The following is a 25,578-nucleotide window of genomic DNA, read 5'->3' as shown; positions in this document are numbered from 1 at the left end:
TGGCTCCGGCTCGGTTTGTGGGCCAGCTCTGGCTCCGGCTCGGTTTGTGGGCCAGCTCTGGCTCCGGCTCGGTTTGTGGGCCAGCTCTGGCTCCGGCTCGGTTTGTGGGCCAGCTCTGGCTCCGGCTCGGTTTGTGGGCCAGCTCTGGCTCCGGCTCGGTTTGTGGGCCAGCTCTGGCTCGGGCTCGGTTTGTGGGCCAGCTCTGGCTCCGGCTCGGTTTGTGGGCCAGCTCTGGCTCCGGCTCGGTTTGTGGGCCAGCTCCGGCTCCGGCTCGGTTGTGCCCCAGCTCCGACTCCGGCTCGGTTTGTGGCCCAGCTCCGGCTCGGGCTCGGTTTGTGGGCCAGCTCCGGCTCCGGCTCGGTTTGTGGGCCAGCTCTGGCTCCGGCTCGGTTTGTGGGCCAGCTCTGGCTCCGGCTCGGTTTGTGGGCCAGCTCTGGCTCCGGCTCGGTTTGTGGGCCAGCTCTGGCTCCGGCTCGGTTTGTGGGCCAGCTCTGGCTCCGGCTCGGTTTGTGGGCCAGCTCTGGCTCCGGCTCGGTTTGTGGGCCAGCTCTGGCTCCGGCTCGGTTTGTGGGCCAGCTCTGGCTCCGGCTCGGTTTGTGGGCCAGCTCTGGCTCCGGCTCGGTTTGTGGGCCAGCTCTGGCTCCGGCTCGGTTTGTGGCCCAGCTCTGACTCCGGCTCGGTTTGTGGCCCAGCTCTGGCTCGGGCTCAGTTTGTGGGCCAGCTCTGGCTCCGGCTCGGTTTGTGCGCCAGCTCTGGCAAATTGTTTATATAAATTCTTCTTTCCCGTGAGGCCTCGTTAGTCCCCATTTCAGGGTAATTGCCCCTTCTCTTTATGTATAATAGTTGTAGTTTGTGTGTTTGCACTTCCTGTTCTGGATGATTTCCTCCTGGTGTCACCATTGTGTGTATCCTGTTTAGGTGTGTTCTGGCTGAACGCTCCTGCGCATGGACACAGCTACTTTCTTCTTTATTGTTGATTTTTCCGAGTGACGTGGATGACTCCTGTTTGTTTGCCTTAAATCAGGCAATTTGTTACCCTGGACCTGCCCTGATTAACAATTACTCCCATCCTACTAATACCCCAGTGCTTAGAACAGAATAATTCATGAAAGTGCTGTTAGAATGAAGTCAGTGGCTTCTCGGAGATGCGTGGAAGGTGACCACCGGTTGCCGATCACACAATGTCTTCCCCGGTTACATGAACCCGAAGTCAGGAAGCCATCTGTCGGCAGTGGCCTTAAGAAATTAGGTGATTGTATGGACCCTCTGGGGCAACATAAAAATATGCCCCCACAGGGTGGGGTAAGAAAGTCTGAGCTGTGATTGGCGGATTCCGTTCTTTACGGCCTTTACTGTGAGGTAGCCCTGTCCACGGGGGCAACATATTCTAAATGTCCACAAATCCCCCCCTGGGGGGGGCATTAAACAGGACTTCTTATATCAAAAGGCTCAATGGGGATCCAAAGGTGATGCGCAGCTCTGCACCCCATGAGCCTCCAGCAGATCTGGCCTCACGGGGTCCATGGTGTGTGTAATATTCCCGGCAGCAGGGCAGATGCATCAGTGCGATGGAAGCCACCACATGCCTTCCCGGACTATGGGGTCTACAGACAGCACCCCCACATGTCATTTCTCTCCACCCAAAAACACTTCACCCATCATCCTCCTGTCTAGTTAAATCAAAATGTCCACCCCTGCTGCCCCATACAAACACTATCAACCCTTTCTCTTCTCCCAGCAGGCCCCTCTGTCGGCAGGCCCCACGCTTTAAATGGCTGTTTTGCCCCCCGGAATCCGTCTGTTCCTCTCATTTTCCAGGGACCAGTGGTGAGTATGATGGAGGATGAGGGGCAGGAGGTTTAAACACAATATAAAATATTACCGGGTCACGGTATCACGAACTGGACACAAAAGTGCCCATGACCCGGCTACACTTCACACTAGCCTGGCCCTGTCACAGTTGGTACCCCCAGGGTAATACCAGGCATTGGCACAGAGGGGTCTCCTCTTTACTCCAAGGCCAGTCACCGCCTGGGGTTCTGATATGATTTGTTCCTGCGCAGGTTCCGGGCTCTGGTTCTGCTCCTCACCTACCTCCTGTACTGCAGCTTCCACTTGTCCAGAAAACCCATCACGATTGTTAAGGTGAGAAGCGGGCGAGTTGGGGGGGGGCTTCGGGGCGAGTTGGGGGGGGGCTTCGGGGCGAGTGGAGATGGCGAGTCGAGGACTGATGATGTCATTACGCCTTGTTACTCCTGGCCCTTTACCATTAACCTTTGTTAACCCAGACCATTAACGTCTCTTTGTTAACCCTTTGTTACCAGATGCTATATGTTGTCTCACCCAATGGATACTAATTATTCTAGTTGGAGCAATAGGATGATACTGGTTTCCAGTTAGTGTTACTGGTTAGAGGCCCGCTATACTAACAGGACCTTCGCTCCACAGGGAGAGCTCCACAAACACTGCGCCGACACCAATGAAATCGAGCTTCCCAGCTACAAGGAGTTCGTCATTTTGAAGCAGTCGCCTCTACACCCGGCACAGAATGCGTCCGCCTGCGGCTGGGCCCCGTTCGGTAACCCCATTTACCCCGCTTACATCCTAACATTTGCCACCCACGCCCTTTGTTTCCCTCACTTTTAATCAGTTTTAACCCTTTCTTCTCTGGTTTCCCTCCCCGTCTCCTCTCCCCGTATCTTTCTCGTATCCCTCCCGCCACGCCCTCTCCTCTCCTTCACCTGGTATCATTCTTTCAGATAAGAAGAATTATAAGCAGCTGCTGGGTGCGCTTGATTATTCCTTCCTGTGCGCGTACGCCGTGGGCATGTACCTCAGGTAGGCACAGGGAGGACATCTATGATTCCAGAGAGGTCTAGGAGGGGCAGAGGAATCCACGAGAGGAGGACAGTGTGGTGGGGGGACAGTTAGTGCATATGGCAGGGTAGCCAGAGGAAGGAGGGAAGAAAGGGGGCAGAAAGTGTTGGGAGTAGGCAGAGAGCAAGTAGACGGGGCAGAGCAGGGGCAGGGAGGTATAAGGGGGGCAGAGAGCAGGTAGACGGGGCAGAGCAGGGGCAGGCAGGTATAAAGGGGGAGGCAGAGAGCAGGTAGACAGGGCAGGGTAAAGGCAGGTATAAGGGGATAGGCAGAGAGCAGGTAGAGGAGGCAGAGTAGGCGCAGCCTGGTATAAGGGGGGGCAGAGAGCAGGTAGGCAGGGCAGAGCAGGGTCAGGCAGGTATAAGGGGGTAGGCAGAGAGCAGGTAGACGGGGCAGGGTAAAGGCAGGTATAAGGGGATAGGCAGAGAGCAGGTAGAGGAGGCAGAGTAGGCGCAGCCTGGTATAAGGGGGGGCAGAGAGCAGGTAGGCAGGGCAGAGCAGGGTCAGGCAGGTATAAGGGGGTAGGCAGAGAGCAGGTAAACAGGGCAGAGCATGGGCAGGCAGGTATAAGGGGGAGGCAGAGAGCAGGTAGAAGGGGAAGAGTGAAGAGAGGGAAGGCAAGTATAACAGGGCAGGCAGAGGTGGTAGGCAGGGGCAGGTAGACGGTGCGGTGAGTACCCTCTCCATACTTACCCCCTATCTCTGTGACGTTTTTTACCCTCAGCGGGATGATTGGGGAGCGGCTGCCCCTCCGATATTTCCTATCCTGTGGGATGTTGGCGAGCGGCTTCTTCACCATACTCTTTGGATTCGGCTATTTTTACAACATCCATGACCTGTCCTATTACATCATTATCCAGGTGTGTGTAACAGTCATTCCACAAATTACCCTAATCCCTAATTGCACCAACCCAGGACAAGGCAGAAGAAATCCTTTCAGATCGAGCCAGTTATACCCACACGAGTGTCTCGTGGGCCAGTCGGAGTAAACCCTGAATTAATGGATTTTACCAGCTACCAGGATATCACTGGATTGACAGACAGACAGGCAAGGACTGACAGACAGACACGCAGGCAGAGGAAGGGGATGATTAGTGGTTGTTGCCAAGTGCCCGTGACTCTCACCCTTAATGGGTCTTTTGGATTTTTTGCCATTTTGCCCCTTCAGTCCCTTTGTCCGGACTTGTCTCATTAGACTGATTCTCTCTCTCCACAGGTCCTAAACGGGTTGGTTCAGACCACCGGCTGGCCCTGTGTAGTGACCTGTATCGGAAATTGGTTTGGGAAAGGAAGGTGAGTGACGTATAGAACCTGTGAACAAATGACATCATACAAACATGACTGAGGCGAGAGCAGTAAATCTAGGATGTTGTGTGGCATTATAGCGGCATTAAGACCCCTTAAGAAGAGACACTTGGTTTGATTCCTGATCAGGGATCTGGAGTTACAGGAGGTGTCCGGGTTGATCCCTCATCAGGGATCTAGAGATATAGGAGATATCCAAGTTGATCCCTGATCAGGGATCCGCAGTCACAGGATGCATTGAGGGTCATTGGCTGTTTACCTCTGCAGGAGAGGGCTCATCATGGGAGTCTGGAACTCGCACACGTCGGTGGGAAACATCCTTGGATCTCTCATTGCCGGTTACTGGGTGTCTTCTTGCTGGGGGATGTCCTTCCTGGTACCCGGGATCATTATCTGCATGATGGGAATCGTCTGCTTCTTGTTCCTCATAGAACGTGTGTAAAAAAACGTCTTCTCGTGTCCATCGACCCCTCTGTCTCTTAGTTTGTCTATTTGTCTCATCTGTATTTTCTCTGTCTGTCTCTGTATATCTGTCCGTCTGTCCGCATGATTTTAGGTAGAATGTTAAGTTGCCTCTTTGTTTCCTTTTCCATCAGGACAGAACCCTCTCTTTTTTTAAAGTAAGCCCCCTGCCCCACTGATTATTTCTTATTGTTGTGTTTACAGGTTTGACTGAAACACAAATATTTTCACTCAGATCATGTTTGAGACCAAATGAATGAAACCCACACATTAACCCTTTAACTAAATTTTTAGCAAGTTCACTTACTAAAGTGCGGTGAGGGTTCACAATCAGGTGAGTTGCTCTCATGAGGGCAACAATCAGAAAGGAGCGCTCTGCGGGGGCAGTTCCAGAATCCGCGTGGCAGCCGCTGTCTGATCTCTGTCCTTATGTATCATTTATACGCATCTCTCAGATGCTCACTCTTGTTTCCGATACTATCTTTTCATCCCTTTTCTTGTTCCTGTCACGTACCGTAATCGTCTCGCTGTTTTCCCTGACGTGGCCTCTCATGTGTTTGTAGATCCGCGGGATATCAGGTCCGATGTGCCTCTCTCTCCAGTGAGTAGAGCTCAGAATACTTACACACATGCATACACTCACACACACATCCACACACTCACACACAGATGCAGACACTCACACATTCATTCACTCACACACATGCATACACTCACACACAATCACACACACCCATACACGTGCACACATTCACACACACATGCATACACCCGCACGCACGCATGCACTAACGCATATATATATATATATACTTGCACACACTAACACATATACTGGTTACAGCTTCTCTCATCCCTTCATTCTCATCATCCTCATCCTCTGATACAGCTTCTCTCATCCCTTCATTCGCATCATCCTCATCCTCTGATACAGCTTCTCTCATCCTTTTATCCAGATCTTCCACCATCCTCATCCTCTGATACAGCGCTCTCATCCCTTAATTCTCATCATCCTCATCCTCTGATACGGCTTCCTCCATTCCTCCGAGTCTCTTACTTAGTATGGTCTCCAGGGGTTTTAATGAATATTCTTTACCTTTTCTCCTCAGCCCCCATCCAGCTCCACGTGTAACGGGTTTAATATCCAGAATCAGGTCTTAAAGATCAGAGACTCGACTCCAGAAAAGGTACTGGGAAGACAGAAGTGAGTAGGGAAAGGTCACATCATGACCTGTGATAGATCCTAGCTTTTATTGCCGGATTCCAACCCCTGTCCAGGGAACCAAACACGATAATGGGTTTCAGGATGATACAGAACACATTCTATATGGGATGATCTGCGGCAGGTTCCGGGTTGTAACAGTTGTAAAAATGTTTCTTTGAAGTTTATTTAATGAGATTTGAACATTTTCATGAACCTCCAAACATTTCCGGCCCAGGACAGTGAGGTGCACCCAGCGGGGGTGGCACATAGCATTTGCTTAGCCAGCCACATGCAAATTACATGATTTTTGAGACCCAGACTACTCACCTGACTCCCCAGCCTCCTGCATCGGGCCCCGGGGGCCCCAGGAAGCTACAGGATAGTATTAGTCTTCTAAAGACTTTTCTGTTCCACTCAGGACTGGGAAGGTCAGGATATGCTGGGTCCGTCTCCCGTTTACCCCACACATCACGTTATCGTCCTACAGAAAGACACCAGCGTCGGAACAAGCGGATCTTCGGCCATCAGCTTCTTCGGAGCTCTCCAGATCCCGGTGAGAGAAAAAGGGGTATCAGGAGGTTTGTTCCGGGTAACAGCGCTGCCGGGGTTTGTGTCATTCTGTTTTCTTCCGCAGGGAGTCGTGGAATTTTCCATGTGTTTGTTATTTGCCAAACTTGTCAGTTATACCTTCCTGTTCTGGCTTCCACTTTACATCACTAATGTGGGTGAGTTCCATATGTACATACATTAAATACATACATATAGCATGTACCCTGTTACTCACTATAACCCCTCTTATTCCCCCGTATGCTGCTCCCCCACCTATTACTGTATATAACCCTCCTTATAACCCCTCCTATTACTGTATATAACCCTGCTTATAACCCCTCCTATTACTCTGCATAACCCCTTATAACCCCTCCTATTACTTCATATAACCCCTCCTTATAACCCCTCCTATTACTTCATATAACCCCTCCTTATAACCCCTCCTATTACTTCCTATAACCCTTCTTATAACCCCTCCTTTTACTCCCTTTAACCCTCCTGGTAACCCCTTCTATTACTTCATATAACCCCACCTGTTACTTTATATAACCCCTCCTGGTAAGACATTAACACCCTTCCCCTTCCTCTTCACGGACGTGACTTTTGTCCTCCTTACAGGCCATATGGACGTGCGTCAGGCTGGTGACCTCTCCACTCTCTTTGATGTTGGAGGCATTATTGGTGAGATGAGGGTTTCTTGGTGCAGAACGTGGTTTTGAGTCGTTTGTGTTACAGGACTGACCCAAGTTCCATCTCAACCTTTGGGTTCCCAGGACACCCTACTACTAAGTGACATCATTTGGGATCCACCCACACTTCCTTAGTGTGGTGTGATGTCATAGCATGGTCCACAAATGAAATGACAGCTTTATCCCCTTTTGGTTATGTTCTCACCCTGGTTAGGTGATTTATCTCGCTGGATCAGAAGCCATAACTTAGGTGAGGGGATCAGATTAGGGTCGGGACTGATTGGAAGAAGTAAAGGGGTAGTGCTAAGGGCGGATTTAGGAAGGCAATGAAGTTACAACCAAAGGTATGAATGGAGGTAAACATAGATGGGACTGAAAAAAAAATAGAATAAAGTATCAGACCCAAACATAGAAAGGCTCTGTTCTGTGCCGCCATCAAATAGGGGTCTTTTACTGTTACACCAAGATATGTGAACATCTTCATCTCCTCGCAGGGGGAGTACTGGCCGGGATCATCTCAGATAAATCTCACAAACGGGCAACAACCTGCGGCCTCATGTTATTGTTTGCCGCCCCCATGGTAAGTCTGGCGCTCACTCATATCTCCTAAGTGTCCCTGTTTAGTTTGGCCAGTCCCTTTTACCTTCCCTGTGCCCCTTTCTCCTCTCCTGATGCCCCTCTCTCCTCCCCGGATGCCCCTCTTTTCTAGGAGCTCAGAAAGTTTACTGGGTATGAGGGTATTGCAGGACTCTACAGCAGAAGAGACACACAGTGTCAGCGTTGTGTCGTTGACAGTTAGCCCCACAAGGTGTTCATATATGGACAGTGTTGTGCGCCCCACAGGTTCTCTCCAGAGGTGGACTGGATTACCCATCGCTGGAGTAGCAGGGCCATTTGGAGAGATCTTGGATCTCTCTCTAACTGGTCTAAAATATAGGAAAGAGAGTTCATACTGATATGTTTCACTGCTCCCTCGCAAAGTGTGTCAGCAATTGATGCTGAGTGACAGGATATGATGTCATATCCCAGCTCTCAAAACTGAAGCTATATGCACCACAAGGGGGCGCTGAAGCAGAGGTCTCTATAAACAAACCTCCAGAAAAGGAGAGGGCGATAAGGTAAGAGATGAAGAGAGATAGTGTGAAAGGGGAGAGAAAGTGATAAAGTGGGCAGATAACGACAAAGAGGAAAGATAAATAAAAACGTGAGAGATAGTGTGTGGTTAAGCCAGGATGTTTGTGTGAAAAGGCAGGCGTGAATGTGTGTGTATGTATGTGTGTATGGACAGGCGTGTGTTTATGGGCAGGCATTTGTAAGGGCCGTGTATATCTGACAGTCTATCCATTTTTAGTTTTTGGCCTTAAGGGTATAGACTATAGAGTGATTCGCTCTGACGTTTAACCGAGGGGGGGCTCTTTAATAATGTTTCCATCTGTAACAAACTATGTCCGTGTCTATCCCTGGCCCACCCCCTCAGCTTGTTTTAGCCCCACCCCTCCATGACAGTGTGTTTGTATTAGACCCGCCCCTCTGTAATAATGATCACTGCCGGGATTGTCAATTTTTGGCAGGGCCACGTGGTCCTTCCGTCTCCTTTTCCTTGTATGTTACTGTCTGGTGGCCACTATTAGCCTCCTTTACAGCTAAAGGACTGCCTGATGGCTATTGAAATGACCTCGATCTCTTTTGCAGCTTTACATCTTCTCCGCTGTTCACCAGACCGGACCCGTGCTCACTGCAGGTGAGTCTCCACAGACATGGCATCTTCTGACTGCCTGTGCCGTCCAAATCACATAAAACCACTCAAGGTTCACCAAACACCAAAACTATGTGCCGAAACTCTCTCATTAGGCTTGGGCACTTGCCCTCTACTAGCTTTGCTGCCGGCGAATGGATACATTTGAATTTTTCTTTGTCAATGTAACATTTTTAACCCTATATATGCCCCTGCTTTCCTGGCCAAGCATGCACCTAGTAGGGTAAGGTAAATCACTGAATATGTTGGCTCTTTCGACTGTCTCTAACCGGGACGTCTCCCTCTCTTCCAGTGATGTTACTGGTGTGTGGAGCCCTTGTGAATGGTCCGTACTCTCTTATTACGACTGCCGTGTCTGCTGATCTGGTGAGTAATCTAGTAGCCCCATCATCCTCTCATCCACCCACTCACATTAATCAACTGTCTTCTATGAGACATCTTATACCCACTCACTCTAACACCATAAGCTAACATGCACACTTACTTTTAGCATATACTAAAACACACACTCATATATTAACACACTATCACTCCAACCCTGTACACTAACACACACTTACTCTAACACCATACACCAACACACAGACACTCACTCTAACATTGTATACTAACACACTCTCACTCCAACACTGTACACTGACATACACAGGCTGACTCTAGCATCATACAATACCACATACTCACTCTAACACCATTTACTTATACATACTCACTCTAACACCGTATACTTATACATACTTACTCTAACACCATATACTTATACATACTTACTCTAACACCGTATACTTATACATACTTACTCTAACACCGTATACTTATACATACTCACTCTAACACCGTATACTTATACATACTCACTCTAACACCGTATACTTATACATACTCACTCTAACACCGTATACTTATACATACTCACTCTTACACCGTATACTTATACATACTCACACTTACACCATATACTTATACATATTCACTCTAACACCGTATACTTATACATACTCACACTTACACCGTTCTCTCTCTCAGTTCTACCTCTTACACAGCTTTCCCTGCTCACGCTGCCGGCACAGTCTGCTGTGTGTGTGTCTGCTGCAGCGCTTGCCCTGTTTTAGTGTGTCTAATATGTCATATGTGTTTCTGAACAGGGGACACACAAATCATTGAAGGGGAATTCGCATGCCTTGTCCACTGTCACAGCCATTATTGATGGCACTGGATCTGTTGGTGAGAAACAATGATTAGTTTCACTCTCCTGCCCACCCGTCCCCACCCAGCCGTAGAAACTCCCCGGCCGTAGAAGCTGCTGGTTTTCCAGAAAGGACTCCATGTAGAAACATTATTGCAGTTAAAATTATCCTCAAGATTTGCCTGATCTTTGTTTATGCGGGGCTCTCCCCTGTGCCCCCAGCTTCACCCGATGCCCCTCTCACCCCCTCTCGTTTGACTCGCAGGTGCGGCTCTGGGTCCTCTCCTGGCCGGTCTCCTGTCCCCGTATGGCTGGCACAATGTCTTCTTCATGCTGATGGTCAGTGACGGCTGCGCGCTGCTGGTGAGTGATTGTATGTAGAAGGCCCGTGTCGGCAGTCGGTTACTCCCGGCGGGGGGGGGCATGCTGATTGGAAGAGCATTAATACTGATGCTAGCAGATAGGGTACTGTCGGGATTATTATCCAGTCTAATCCAGTGTGCAATCTTCTGAGGGATAAAGCGAGACCCCCTCTTTGGGGCGGAGAGGGTTAATGTGTGAGACCCCTGAGGCTGCCATTTTTCCTGGGCCTGAGGACTCCTCCAGTGTTATATGACCGATGAAGAGTAAGGGTTCGTGGCCCTGGGTATACCCGACGTGTCCTTCTGGGTTTTAATTAGTTTTCATGATTTTATTTTTCAGTTTTTGTTGCGTCTTATAAAGAAGGAGATGACCTGCCTCCGGTGCAGTGGAACCGCGCAGTATGTACCACAGCCACGTGCCCCCTTATTACATTTACCACCACGTATGCCCCGAGCCTCCTTATTACATTTACCACCACGTATGCCCCGAGCCTCCTTATTACATTTACCACCACGTATGCCACGTGCCCCCTTATTACATTTACCACCACGTATGCCCCGAGCCTCCTTATTACATTTACCACCACGTATGCCACGTGCCCCCTTATTACATTTACCACCACGTATGCCCCGAGCCTCCTTATTACATTTACCTCCACGTATGCCCCATGTCCCCTTATTACATTTACCTCCACGTATGCTCCATGTCCCCTTATTACATTTACCTCCACGTATGCCCCGTGCCCCCTTATTACATTTACCTCCACGTATGCCACGTGCCCCCTTATTACATTTACCTCCATGTATGCCCTGTGCCCCCTTATTACATTTACCTCCACGTATGCCACGTGCCCCCTTATTACATTTACCTCTATGTATGCCCCGTGCCCCCTTATTACATTTACCTCCACGTATGCCACCTGCCCCCTTATTACATTTACCTCCACGTATGCCACCTGCCCCCTTATTACATTTACCTCCACGTATGCCCCGTGTCCTCTTGATACATGTCCTTGTTGGTATTCCCCATCCGCCACCGCATACCACCCTCGCCGTCTCACGTGTCTCTCCCTCACAGCTCTCTCTTCCGTGTCTCACTCTTTGCAGGTTTAAGGAGCACTGAGAAGTTTTCTCACCAAGACACGGGATGTATCTGCGACCAGCTGCGGGTGCTGCATGTGTCCGTGTGCACGTGTGTGATTATGTCATCCACGTGTGTGTAAACACCTGTATATATTGTACTTTACGTGTACACAACACTTACTGTATATATGATAGTGCCACGGATACCTGTATTTATTGATACGTTGTTACTATAGGGACTGATCGCGGTATCCGAGGGACGTGATATATTGATGATTAGCTCACGCTTTACAGTATATGAAGTCACGGAAGACTTTATTTTATAGATTATTTAAATATTTATGCATTCAGGGAAATGTGTGCGTGTCATGGAGTGAGTGTGTGCATCATTGTGAGTGTGCGCGTGTGTCACAGAGTGAGTGCGCGTGTGTTACAGAGTGAGCGTCTGTGTATTGTGTGTCTAGGAATCTCGCTTTTACCTGGGAAGAAAAATTTACAAGAAGCCTCGGGCCTCTGACCAAACGCTGCCGGGTTATGACATCACGGCGAGCTCATCCCGCTGCCGCCTGGGTCGCTGTGGCTGAGGGGCTCACGCAAGGTTAATCCATAAAATGAAGGAATTTCAGGTCAAAGACGGGCATTAAAGCGTGTTTGTGAATCGGTGCCTTTATGGAGATTTCTGGGAAATAAATAATGAATTCTAAAAAAAATTGGTGTATGTGTTTTGAATTGCGATTAATCCAATGGCCGAGGGCCACTAGAGTCACTTCTCCCATAAAGCCCGACCCTCTATGGCAATAAGGCTCAGGAACTGCAATATTTATGGCAAATAGCGGCACAACAAACACCCCAAAACGCAATAAGCCGCCTCTGTCTGCCCGGACTCACCGGCCTGAAACGTCCTCTCACTTCCTGTCCGACCCAGCTTAACCTATCCCAGGCGACACACAGGGGCCGACAGGTAATGCCTCACCTGGCTCCGGGGTTTATCACTTGGGGCTTTTCCTCTCCCCTCAGCAGCCTCCCTGAGTCCGAGGACTTTAAATCTCCTTCACCTGCTGCCAGCATCAAAGTCTCGGATCATCAAAACCAGCACCGACTTCCAGTCTCCTACCCCTAGGAGCTTACAATCTATTAAGAGGTTGAGGAGGAATGAGACTGAAGGAGAGGTGACCTGGGTCCCAGGGGAGGCTCCGTTGCCATCACTCTGTGTAATAAAGTAATATTATAGCCCTCTTATGAAACTGCGTATCCCACCACGACTAGACGAAACGCGGATACACGGCACTAGGCAAAAAACACACAGATTTTACATGGAACAATGAAACAAAGTGATCGTTCGACTCGGGCATGGAAAGAATAAACATAAATAACAGCTTTAAATACCTTCCTAGTTCTGCCTCAGCTTGTGCAGCCAAAGTGGGCATCAAGTGATTTGACTCCTAAAAAAAGAGTCACGTTTGGAGGCCGAGGTGGGCTGTCGGTTACTATAAAGTCCAAACCCCCACCAGGTTAACCTCATCATCATGCAGCGAGGAAGAAATGTACCGGTGATCGAAGTGAACGTCTCAGCACACGGAGACCCTCGAATCCTCCCGGCGCAGGCGCAGGTTTAGAGGGACATGCAGTTGATCCAGGTGCAAATACTGGCCATAGAGGTCTCTGTCCTGTAAGTCCTGACCCGATGGAGAGTAAAACCACACATAGACCCCCTCCCAAAATGCAGGCGCCCCAAATCTGTGTCCGAACCCCACAGTCTTTAGAGTCTCTGGTACTTGGAGAAACGTGGCACTTCATAGCAGGGGGAGGAAGTAGTCCTAAAAGACTTCTGTACAGTCTGCGGTGTCTCTGGATGTTCTGGTTACGTTGTATCTGTACAGTCTGCAGGGTCTCTGTATGTTCTGGTTACGTTGTATCTGTACAGTCTGCGGGGTCTCTGCATGTTCTGGTTACACTGTCTCTGTACAGTCTGCGGGGTCTCTGTATGTTCTGGTTACGTTGTATCTGTACAGTCTGGGGTTTCTGTATGTTCTGGTTACGTTGTATCTCTAAAAGTCTGCAGGGTCTCTGTATGGTCTGGTTACACTGTATCTGTACAGTCTGCAGGGTGTCTTTATATTCTGGTTACACTGTGTCTGTACAGTCTGCGGGGTCTCTGCGTGTTCTGGTTACGCTGTCTCTGTACAGTCTGCAGGGTCTCTGTATGGTCTGGTTAAGCTGTATCTGTACAGTCTGTGGGGTTTCTGTATGTTCTGGTTACACTGTATCTGTACAGTCTGCGGGGTCTCTGCATGTTCTGGTTACGCTGTATCTGTATAGTCTGTGGGGTCTCTGCATGTTCTGGTTACTTTGTATCTGTATAGTCTGTGGGGTTTCTGTATGTTCTGGTTACGCTGTATCTGTACAGTCTGCGGGGTCTTTACATGTTCTGGTTACACTGTATCTGTACAGTCTGTGGGGGCGCTACATGTTCTGGTTACGCTGTATTTGTATAGTCTGTGGGGTTTCTGCATGTTCTGGTTACGTTGTATCTGTACAGTCTGCGGGGTTTCTGTATGTTCTGGTTAAGTTGTATCTGTACAGTCTGCGGGGTGTCTTTATGTTCTGGTTACGCTGTATCTGTACAGTCTGTGGGGGCTCTGCATGTTCTGGTTACGCTGTATCTGTAGAGTCTGAGGGGTCTCTGCATGTTCTGGTTACGTTGTATCTGTATAGTCTGTGGGGTTTCTGTATGTTCTGGTTACGTTGTATCTGTATAGTCTGTGGGGTTTCTATATGTTCTGGTTACGTTGTATCTGTACAGTCTGCGGGGTGTCTTTATGTTCTGGTTACGTTGTATTTGTACAGTCTGCGGGGTGTCTTTATGTTCTGGTTACGTTGTATCTGTACAGTCTGTGGGGTTTCTGTATGTTCTGGTTACGTTGTATCTGTACAGTCTGCGGGGTTTCTGTATGTTCTGGTTACGTTGTATCTGTACAGTCTGTGGGGGCTCTACATGTTCTGGTTACGCTGTATCTGTACAGTCTGTGGGGTTTCTGTATGTTCTGGTTACGTTGTATCTGTACAGTCTGTGAGGGCTCTACATGTTCTGGTTACGCTGTATCTGTACAGTCTGTGGGGTTTCTGTATGTTCTGGTTACGTTGTATCTGTACAGTCTGCGGGGTGTCTGTATGTTCTGGTTACGTTGTATCTGTACAGTCTGCGGGGTCTCTGCATGTTCTGGTTACGCTGTATCTGTATAGTCTGTGGGGTCTCTGCATGTTCTGGTTACGTTGTATCTGTATAGTCTGCGGGGTGTCTTTATGTTCTGGTTACGTTGTATCTGTACAGTCTGTGGGGTCTCTGCATGTTCTGGTTACGCTGTATCTGTATAGTCTGTGGGGTTTCTGTATGTTCTGGTTACGCTGTATCTGTACAATCTGCGGGGTCTTTACATGTTCTGGTTACACTGTATCTGTACAGTCTGTGGGGGCTCTACATGTTCTGGTTACGCTGTATTTTTACAGTCTGCATGTTACAGTTGGGTTGGGTTGAGGGGTTTCTGTATGTTCTGGTTAAGTTGTATCTGTACAGTCTGTGGGGGCTCTGCATGTTCTGGTTACGCTGTATCTGTAGAGTCTGTGGGGTTTCTGCATGTTCTGGTTACGTTGTATCTGTATAGTCTGCGGGGTGTCTTTATGTTCTGGTTACGCTGTATCTGTACAGTCTGTGGGGGCTCTGCATGTTCTAGTTACGCTGTATCTGTACAGTCTGCAGGGTCTCTGTATGGTCTGGTTAAGCTGTATCTGTACAGTCTGCGGGGTCTCTGCATGTTCTGGTTACGCTGTATCTGTATAGTCTGTGGGGTCTCTGCATGTTCTGGTTACGTTGTATCTGTATAGTCTGTGGGGTTTCTGTATGTTCTGGTTACGCTGTATCTGTACAGTCTGCGGGGTCTTTACACGTTCTGGTTACACTGTATCTGTACAGTCTGTGGGGGCTCTACATGTTCTGGTTACGCTGTATCTGTACAGTCTGTGGGGTTTCTGTATGTTCTGGTTACGTTGTATCTGTACAGTCTGTGAGGGCTCTACATGTTCTGGTTACGCTGTATCTGTACAGTCTGTGGGGTTTCTGTATGTTCTGCTTACGTTGTATCTGTACAGTCTGCGGGGTGTCTGTATGTTCTGGTTACGCTGTATCTGTACAGTCTGCGGGGTCTCTGCATGTTCTGGTTACGCTGTATCTGTATAGTCTGTGGGGTCTCTGCATGTTCTGGTTACGTTGTATCTGTATAGTCTGCGGGGTGTCTTTATGTTCTGGTTACGTTGTATCTGTAGAGTCTGTGGGGTCTCTGCATGTTCTGGTTACGCTGTATCTGTATAGTCTGTGGGGTTTCTGTATGTTCTGGTTACGCTGTATCTGTACAGTCTGTAGGGGCTCTACATGTTCTGGTTACGCTGTATTTTTACAGTCTGCATGTTACAGTTGGGTTGAGGTCTCTGGATTTTGGTTGCATTGGGTGTTCTGTTGTTGTCGATTATCTTGCGGTTTTTCTTGATCTGTCACTTTTAACACGTGAACTGAACAGGACACAAGGGCGGGAGAGGAATGAAGGGCGACTTGTTTGTCCCTGGTAACGGGCAGTGTTTACAAAAAAGGGACCAGTTAGTGACACAGACTGAACAAGACAGTTAGAGAGAGTCGCATACTGACAAGGGCCACTACGGGCATTTGAGAAATTTATTCCCTCAAATCAGGATGGAAAATACAACAGAAAAAGTCAGGTGAGTTACCGAGAATATAATCAGTAGCCCTTCAAAATTGAGGAGTCATCACGGGGACTCCCATGGTGACCCCCATTTCTAAACAAAAGCTAATGATGCTAGCGTAGGTTTCTCTAATGTGATTCGCGCTCTATCCTTATGTGTGTTCTCCAGAACAACTCTTATCCGGCGGCCCCACTGTATAACCAGTTTCATTCTAAAACCCACTGTAACACAAACTGTCTATTCACTGTCTATTCACTAATCTGCCTGATGCTTAAAAATGTTTTCAGCGGGAGATGCGAGCGAATACAAGCTTAAAAAGCAAGCGACTCGCAGATTCAAAACTCCCCCAAAATAGTACCTCTCGTCCCTCTACATTAAAGAAAAACAAAATGGGGGTCCTCAGGACCTTCTAGTAACCAAAGGGGTGTCAAAGATTTCCCCCCTATTCCACAACTCTGTGCACAGTGGGGGGTTCGGACAATTAGAGTACCTGGGGGCAATGTATATTGACCTATATATCCCCCTCTCCCCCCCCTCGGCTGCTAATGGGGGCTTAAATAATATTTTTTTCCAAACTATAGAAGGCATGGATTCCCAGCTGTGCCTCCCCATCACCCTCATCCTGTCCACAGTGGAATGTGGAAGTTAAAGTAAGACTCATGCCCTCGCCTGAAACTCGCAGGCCGCCGGCATTCACATGCACTCGCACAAATTTTAGTTTTTAGTGAATAGATAGAAATGTGGGAGCCAATTATCTAAATCACATAAAGGCTCGACCCTAACTCGCCCGGATGTGCAAAATCCATCCAACCAACCCACGAGCCACGTTCCTTCCCACCATTTATTACTGCGGGAAGTGTCTTAAATCTTTTAAAGATTTGTTACTGAGAGGAGATCCACTGGATCCCAATGTGTGACCCCCGGTTTGTTGAAACCACACCAACCGTCTCCTAAACTGATATGTAGCCTCACGCTGTGATTTGTGGTATGAGAGTCGAGGACGCAAAGAAATCACATAAAAACCCAGGGCAAAAGGCTCTGGATACAGAGATAAAATTGATTGTTTTAATTAAATAGGAAAAAACAGATATTGAACCCAATGCCACCCCCACCCCCCTCGGGGTAGTTACTGGATCACATGGGGCTTTTACACATGATAATGGGGTATACGGTCTATGTGACTCTCTGAATTTTCTTTACAGTGAACATTCACTTAACCAAGTATCATCTCAGAGTGACAAGAATCTCATACAGGTACAAAGTCAGGATGCCACAGGGTGTCAGTGTCCCACGTGGCCCGGTGTGAGAGGGAGTGCTGAGTGGCGTTAGGTCAGGGTCCCACATGGCTCAGTGTGAGAGGGAGTGCTGAGTGGTGTTAAAGTTGGGGGTCAGGGTCACACGTGGCCCGTGTGAGAGGGAGTGCTGAGTGGTGTCGGAGCTGGAGGTCAGGGTCACTCCCAAGGTTAGTCCTAATTCTCCTAACAGAGCTCAGTGGGGGCCCAATGGTAATAGGTAATAGCACAGAAGAGAGTATAGGCACAGATAGGTAAGTGGAAGTGGAAGATAGGTTCCAGACAAGGTAAGTGTGATGGAGTGAGTGTAAGAATGTTAGCCTGAGTGTGTAAGTGTTAGTATGTGTGTCTGCTAGAGTTTGTGTTAGAGTGATAGTATCTTAGTTAGTGGTGGTGGGGAGCAGGGTCCAGGGGGCCACTCAGCCTCCCAGGCCAGAATGTGCCAGACCTCAATGGGTAGCATGTTGCCATATCTCGTGTCACATCTCTGTGTTCGGTATATTTTTTACTCCAGTTATCCGACGAGATCAGACTTGGTCTGAAGAGACCCTCGCTGAACGTGTGGAATATACAGGACAAGCAGGTGAGGCCAGGGGACATGACTTATACTACAGACAATGCGTGTGCAAGCCGGGTGGTCTGGGAACTGAAGAGGGAAAGGAATATGACGCAGATCCAAGGCTCAGAGTCCCTAAACCAGGAGACATACATCTCGTCCATAATGCTGACCAGCACAGGTAACGTGCTCCCCGCAGTGTCTGGAAGGAGTGACTGATTCCTCTCTATGGTTTTATACACCCTACATACTGCACGGGGCAGCACTTTACATGCGTCTGGCAGTAACATGTGGAATGTATATGTGTGCCCTAGAACATGGCCAGCATGGTCACCCTGATCCATTGGGGTTAGTAGAGGGATGGAGCTTGGAGAAAGACTTGTGGTGTGATTCCCATGGAGTGAGTATGATCGGGGCGGGTTATCTTGGAGAATAGAGTGGCCATAATTTTCCATTCCTCCAGGCTGAGGGGACCATAACATATGCTTCTCTCCGGCAGATGCTTGATCTCCTGGAACACATGTTTCATGACCTGGGCCTGGTGACAGAATTCAAGATAGATGACAAGATCCTTGAAAACTTCCTGGTGAGTGAGGGCTGGGGGTCAGCTAATGCTAACTCTAAGGGTGAAGGTCCTGTATCAAATGGTGGCCATTTTGTCCAAAATGACCTGAGCGGCCACGGACAATCACAGATTTTCTTCATATATATTTTAAGGATGTGGCTGTGTGGGGGGGCACTGGCTAAAGCCTCTCTGTCCCACGACAGCACCACAGTGTCTTCTTATTTCCCTCCTTTCTTTCATTTCCTCTGTATGCGTCTCTTTCCTTTTCTTTCTTCACTCACAGGGCGCCATGTTCTAGCCCTGTGACAGGGCCAGGCTAGCTGGCTCATGTGTCATATGAAGTTTAGCCGGGTCACGGAGCACTTTTGTGTCCGGTTCTGTATACTGTGACCCGGTAATATATTATATTGTGTTTATTGTGTAACCGACCCAGAGACTGATGTGGATTCAGCCCCAGCCTTCAAAGAGACGATCCTATAATCTGGCTGGGGCTCTTAATCAGCCAGCACAGCCCTGTCTGCCCAGACGGCACCCGCACTACAGGGGGGATAACACAGGTGGGGGAACCCATTGTATTCTGTAATCCCCTCACCTGATACATCCCCTGTATACTGATGGGATTTGTGATGGGATGTGGTTGATGGGATTGGGGGTTGGGTTCGGTACACATTGCATTGAGATTGTATAAAGTTCTGTGTGTTTGTAATAAAGAGAGTTCTTCTTGGTTTACTACGAATGGTGGTCTGGATGATCCGTGGATAGCTGAGTGCGATCCGTATGAGGGACTGACTGGTGATTCCTCAGCCCTCAAACAGGGGGACCCAGCCTTGGGTATGGTGACCCTGTAACAAGCCCTACCTCATACGTTGGTTATGGCTCACCTCAATATGATATGTCCTCCTCCTCTCCATTTCTACCCATCTGCCCCTACTACAACTGAACAGTTATCCTGAGGATGTAGTGAAAGGGCATGAAATAGACGGGAGGTTGTTACGGTTTGGGCGAAGAAGGCTTTGCGAGCCTGAGCTTTATGGTTCTTTAGCTCGTAGGGAAGATGACGAGGGTTTCAGGATCAGAGAGCAGCAGTTAATGTGTCATTTGCTTATTTGATGAAAAATGTATCTATTTTTTATTCATTTTTATTTATTTTGCTCTCAGTGCCGCGTTCAAAATAATTATAGAGCAAATCCTTTCCACAACTTCAGACACGGCTTCTGTGTCACTCAGATGATGTACAGCGTTATCTGCGCATGTCGGCTGCAGGTACGCGTGCAAATTATTCTTCTAACCCTCGTAACATGGCTTGTCTTACGCACGCGTGCTGTGTTTTCCTTATTGTGTCCCCTGATGGCCTCCATCTCCTTCACTCTGCTTCCTCACAGCCTTGCTCTCCTTTTCTCCCCTTCCTCATGGCCGCCTTCTCCTTCCAACCTGTGGCGTCCCTCACCTTTGATTTTCCTCCTCATTATCTTATTCCATTTTGCATCTTCACAGCCTCCATCTCCTTTGCTCTACCTCCTTATGGCCTTCTTCTATATGCGTCTTCATGGTCTCCTCTCCTAAGCTCTGCCTCCTCATTGCTTCGCTCTTTTTACATCAGCATCCATGTGGCATCCCTTTTGTATCCTCCTCATTCACTCTGCTTTCTCGTAGCCAACTTTTGCTTCCATTTGCCTCCTTGTGGCCTCCCCTTCACTCAGCCTCTTTGTGATGTCCTCTTCCCTCGCTGTTGCTCTGCATGGCCTCCCTCTTCTTGGCAGTGGCTTCTCCCATGTTCTGTATTCAATTATCTCATACCTTCTCAGTCTCTTCCATGAGTTATTATTTACTGACTTCATTTTTCTTTCTCTGCTCGTGTTTCAGGACAGGCTGCCTCCTGCGGATATTGTAGGCCTCATTGTAGCTTCTCTGTGCCACGACCTGGATCATCCTGGCCTTAACAATGCGTAAGTTTACAGTGATTTTGAGTCCATGTTTTAGGCCGAATGCAGGCTGTCATGGAAGCAGAGATCGTTCTACCATATAACCATTAAGAATTGCTTAGGGCCCACAGTGGTCCAAGGGATCCAAAACAGAGGCTGTTAAATCAATATAATGTGTCTTAATGAGCACTATGTTTGTTATCTTACATATTGTCAGAGAACTTCCGAGAACTTCTATACCTTGGGGTTCCAAATTCTATAGATATTTTTATCGAGAGAGAAATCAGAGAAATCAGTGTATGTATGAGAAGATCTCTGCTGTGTGTGTGTGTGTGTGTGTGTGTATATGTATGTATGTATATATATATATATATATATATATATATATATATATATATATATATATATATACTTGTATATACGCAGTTCAGAACAAAAGGTGGCTGTATACCACTGGAAAAGTACAAATTGCAACATCTTATCCTATCTCCACATTCCTTAGCATAGGCAAAACTTTGTTTCAGACGATACCATGTGTATGATACTCTATACCAAATAAAATTACATAGCAAGGACAAGATGTGTTCCTTCACAATATAATTATCCTTTTCACCAGTATCAGGCTGGGATTGTGTGATGATTCAAGTGGACCTTCCTCCTCTCCCCAGCCATCTCTTTCCTGCATGGACCTTCTGCCTCTCCCTGGCCTTCTCTTCCCCGCATGGACCTTCCTCCTCTTCCAGTTCTCTCTGCCCCACTGTTCTAACACCCACATGGTCCTTTCTCCTCTCCTGGTTCTCTCTGCCTCGCATGGTCCTTCCTCCTCTCTGGGTTCTCTCTGCCCCACATGGTCCTTCCTCCTCTCTTGGTTCTCTTTGCCCTACATGGTCCTTTCTCCTGTCCTGGTTCTCTCTGCCTCGCATGGTCCTTCCTCCTCTCCTGGTTCTCTCTGCCTCGCATGGTCCTTCCTCCTCTCTGGGTTCTCTCTGCCCCACATGGTCCTTCCTCCTCTCTGGGTTCTCTTTGCCCTGCATGGTCCTTTCTCCTCTCCTGGTTCTCTCTGCCTCGCATGGTCCTTCCACCTCTCCTGGTTCTCTCTGCCCCGCATGGTCCTTCCTCCTCTCCTGGTTCTCTCTGCCCCACATGGTCCTTCCTCCTCTCCCAGCCATCTCTGGAGTCGGTCTGGAACCCAAATACAGGAATAATTTCAGCATAATGATTGGTTATTATTTATTCTGTGTCCAGATATCAGGTTAATGCCGGCACTGAACTGGCCGCTCGGTATAAGAACAAATCGCCTCTGGAGAACCATCACTGGGCAGTCACCCAACAGATACTGAGCCACCCACAGTCCAACATATTCTGCAACACGGACCCAGGGGACGCCACGCGCATGCAGGAGGTGAAATAGAATTAGTGTTCTAGATCAAGAACTTGCGTGGCCGGGGGAAGGAACCCAATTGGCCAGAGAGTCTTCACTTTTTGTAGTTAGGGGCAGGGATGGAGGCGGCGCTTTACTTAGACTCTGTGACCTATTGCCATCTATTTGTATAAATGGGTGGGGCATTTAGAAGAAGAATAATGGAGTTTATTTACCCGGTTTAATTTACAAAACCATTCCTGCTGTTTCTATACACATTATCAGGGCTGTGATACCCTCATACCCAGCAAACATTCAGAGCTCCTAGAAAAGAGGGGCATCAGGGGGGGAGGAAAGAGGGACTGGTCACGATAAACAAGGACATTTGGAAAGCATGGAAAACAGACATGCACATCATGAGGAAGATGGAGGGGTTAGGGAGCAGCAACAGGCAGCATTATGGGTGGCATTGGGGTTACAGAACGATGTTGAAAACGGATCCTATTTCAGGAAATTAAGGAGTTAATCCTAGCGACAGACATGATCAATCACGGCCATGTCCTGCGATGCCTGCAGGAAATACATGGCATGGATCCATCCAACAGAAAACACGTGAGCGTGGTGAGAAAAAACATCAACTGCCCCCCAACTTATAACCTTATGCACCAATCACTGCTGTTACACCCCCAATAACTGTATGCACCAATCACTGCTCTGTCACACCCCAATAACCTTATGCACCAATCACTGCTCTGTCACACCCCCAATAACCTTATGCACCAATCACTCCTCTGTCACACCCCCAATAACCCACCCCTATAACCACATCTACCAATCACTGTAGTTAGAGACCCGCCCCTATACCCGCTGCACCAATCGCTGATGTGTTAGTGTTTTGTTGTCTTGTCGTCCCTTCTTGTCTTCTCCTCGTCGGCCGGAAGCTGAAGAAAGGACTCATTAAGTTCTGCGACATCTCCAACGAGGTTCGGCCTGCGGAGCAAGCGGAGATCTGGGCGGACGCATTATTAGAAGAATACTTCCTGCAGGTGCTTCCCGCGTGTGTGACGTGTTTGTATCACATGTGCGATGTGTGTGTGTGTCACGTGTGTGACGTGTGTGTCACGTGTGCGACGTGTGTGTGTGTGTCACGTGTGCGACGTGTTCAGAAAGAGTTTTCCTTTATTTAGATCATGCGCAGAATCGAGACAAGGCACACAACACACATACATCGAAGCATTGTCTGAATACATGCTTGGATTACATGGTTTATATAACCTCTTATCTACTTCTAATAGCATGCATCATTCTGATTGGTTACTTTTCAAGCAGGTTACACCTCTTTAAGTTGCATAATTAAAAATGGCCCAGACTTGACCCTTTGCACATATATATAGAATAACATAGAGTAGGCGTGTTGGCGGGAACTCGTGCATTTATCACAGACTAGACATTTTCTACTTCCTTATATAATATTTACGATAACATAAGCATTTTTCCAACATTTCCCATCTCACACATTAGCGCATCACGTTTCCTAACCATAGAGAGGTCTCAAGGGTCTAACTCTCAGGGGTTAGTGGTAACGCCAGACGTCATCTGGTAACCCGGTGGAGTCCCTTCTATGCCGAACAACGCTGGAGTCTACCAACCCCAACCCAGAAGGTCTTAGAACTCGAATGTTTAGTTTAGACTGTTAGCCAAGCGCAGGTAAAGCTGCACCCGGCTAAGGCAGCAGAGACTGTCGCACCCCTCACGGGATCCACCAATGGGGTCCACATTCCCAAATTTTCACAAAGCCGGGGCAGACCAGGAAGAAGGTTGCCGGGGAACGGCAGAGAAGAGAACATGAACGGGAAACATAACTCCTGCCTGTCCAAACTGAAGCCATGTCTCCTCATTTCAGAGCGACCGCGAGAAGGCAGAGGGTCTCCCCGTCACCCCATACATGGACCGGGACACAGTGACAAAAGCCACCGCTCAGAGCTCCTTCATCGACTCCCTGCTTCTTCCACTGTGTGAGGCTCTGGGCAAGGTAAATGTGTGATGGAGGTCACTGGGTTGGGTTGGAGGAGCAGTATGAGCTCACTGCATTGGGGGGGCAGTATGAGCTCACTGCATTGGGGGGCAGTATGAGCTCACTGCGTTGGGGTGGAGGAGCAGTATGAGGTTACTACATTGGGGTGGCGGGGAAGTATGAGGCTACTGTGTTGGGGTGGAGGGCAGTATGAGCACATCATGGGGGAGTTGACGGTCCCAAGAGGGATGGAGTGAGGCCAAAGTTCCCAGGAAAAGGTTAGTGGGGTCCTCATGGGCTGGATTAAAAACTCTGCAAATGTACTCTAATCTGTTGAGGGCGCAGATTGGGGTATAATGACATCATAGGGGCAGGTCCCGAGAAAAGATGAACATATAAGAACCAATTAAAAAGGTGAAGGGTTCAGCCTCCTACTCATTATCTGACTCTAAACTGTTACTTCTACCCCAAGATTTTACCCCAGATGAACAACCTGGCGCTCAAACCCTTGGCAGAAGCTAAACGGTGCTATCAGCGTCAGATGAAAAAGGTAAAGGGAGCGGCGGCTCTATTTACTGATGTGCGCGTGTTTGCGTATTGGCAGCTACTTGGCCCTATAGTCATGACTGCAGCAGAAGCCACGGCAGGCTCTCCTGAGAGCGGTCAGGCTGCTTGGGTGGTATCCGGGAGTCTGGGCTTACAAAACAAGGGTAACCGAGTGAGGCCTGACGCTCCACGGAGCTGTAATACAAATAGTGGGCACAAGATGGCGCCATCATATTACATATTTATTCACATAGCGTCACTACATTACGTGGCGCTTTTACACAATTTACAATGACATCATAAACAGATGTTGTGACATACTGAGTACGCACTCTATGCATAGGCCTGGTCTGTGGACAGAACCCAGGAGGAATGTGCCCTGCATCGAAAAGGGGCAAATAAGCCTCTTAACAGAAATTTAAAAACTTGCACCGACTCCAGACATGACAGACTGTGGCCCGAGTTAGCTGTGATGGAAAGAGCGCCTCATTCAGTACACCTGTGTCTTTTTTCCTCTATCTGCCCCTCTCCCCGTACACTCTCTGCTTTCCTCCTCTGCATGTCACCCTGCCACCCCCTCCCCTCTGCTTGCCCCTGTGCCTGTTGCTTCTGCCCCATAACCCTGAGGTCTCCCCCTTTATGTTTTCTTTCTGCAGACTCACCGGACAGACTTGCCAATTTATTCCCCATCTGTGTGAAGACCAGGCGATCCACTGCAGGGGCGGGGCAATCCACTGCAGGGGTGGGGCAATCCACTGCAGGGGCGGGGCAATCCACTGCAGGGGCGGGGCAATCCACTGCAGGGGCGGGGCAATCCACTGCAGGGGCGGGGCAATCCACCAGGTTTTATAAGTTATTAGAATAATGAGACCGTATATTAAACCCTCTCAGGTAATCGAGTCTCTCAGACTGATCTGTGGGGGGGGGGCATCTCGCTCTCTCCACGGCCACGGAGGTTATAGAACATTGCTGTCCTCCACTTACAGGTGTCTTAACACGGCAAACACGTTAATGCGCAGAAAACAAACCCTCAACACCCCCCCCCCCCCGCTTTACCCTCAACACCCCCCCCGCTCTACCCTCAACACCTTCCGCAGC

General features: G+C 48.7%; 1 protein-coding gene across 1 annotated transcript; it reads left to right on the top strand.

The window, feature by feature from the left end:
• Positions 1 to 1,771: 1,771 nt before the first annotated feature.
• LOC149272756 (glucose-6-phosphate exchanger SLC37A1-like) lies at positions 1,772 to 25,178 on the top strand. Its single transcript, XM_089506766.1, has 29 exons — positions 1,772 to 1,827; positions 2,064 to 2,145; positions 2,449 to 2,578; positions 2,760 to 2,838; positions 3,602 to 3,737; positions 4,094 to 4,170; positions 4,450 to 4,616; positions 5,208 to 5,245; positions 5,754 to 5,831; positions 6,267 to 6,401; positions 6,483 to 6,573; positions 7,016 to 7,078; positions 7,581 to 7,666; positions 8,779 to 8,827; positions 9,135 to 9,208; positions 9,988 to 10,066; positions 10,294 to 10,391; positions 10,731 to 10,833; positions 11,498 to 11,582; positions 17,428 to 17,479; positions 18,032 to 18,100; positions 18,573 to 18,659; positions 19,866 to 19,901; positions 20,502 to 20,584; positions 21,806 to 21,962; positions 22,862 to 22,966; positions 23,824 to 23,952; positions 24,407 to 24,484; positions 25,137 to 25,178. The coding sequence occupies exons 1-29, from the start codon at positions 1,772 to 1,774 to the stop codon at positions 25,176 to 25,178; spliced, it is 2,544 nt and encodes an 847-aa protein (XP_089362892.1).
• The last annotated feature ends 400 nt before the right edge of the window (positions 25,179 to 25,578 follow it).

This window comes from Sceloporus occidentalis, unplaced genomic scaffold (genome assembly GCF_023333645.1).
Source record: "Sceloporus occidentalis isolate IW3139 unplaced genomic scaffold, rSceOcc1.0.p SCAF_421, whole genome shotgun sequence".
Lineage (NCBI taxonomy): Eukaryota > Metazoa > Chordata > Lepidosauria > Squamata > Phrynosomatidae > Sceloporus > Sceloporus occidentalis.
This window is presented reverse-complemented; position numbering and strand designations above follow the sequence as displayed.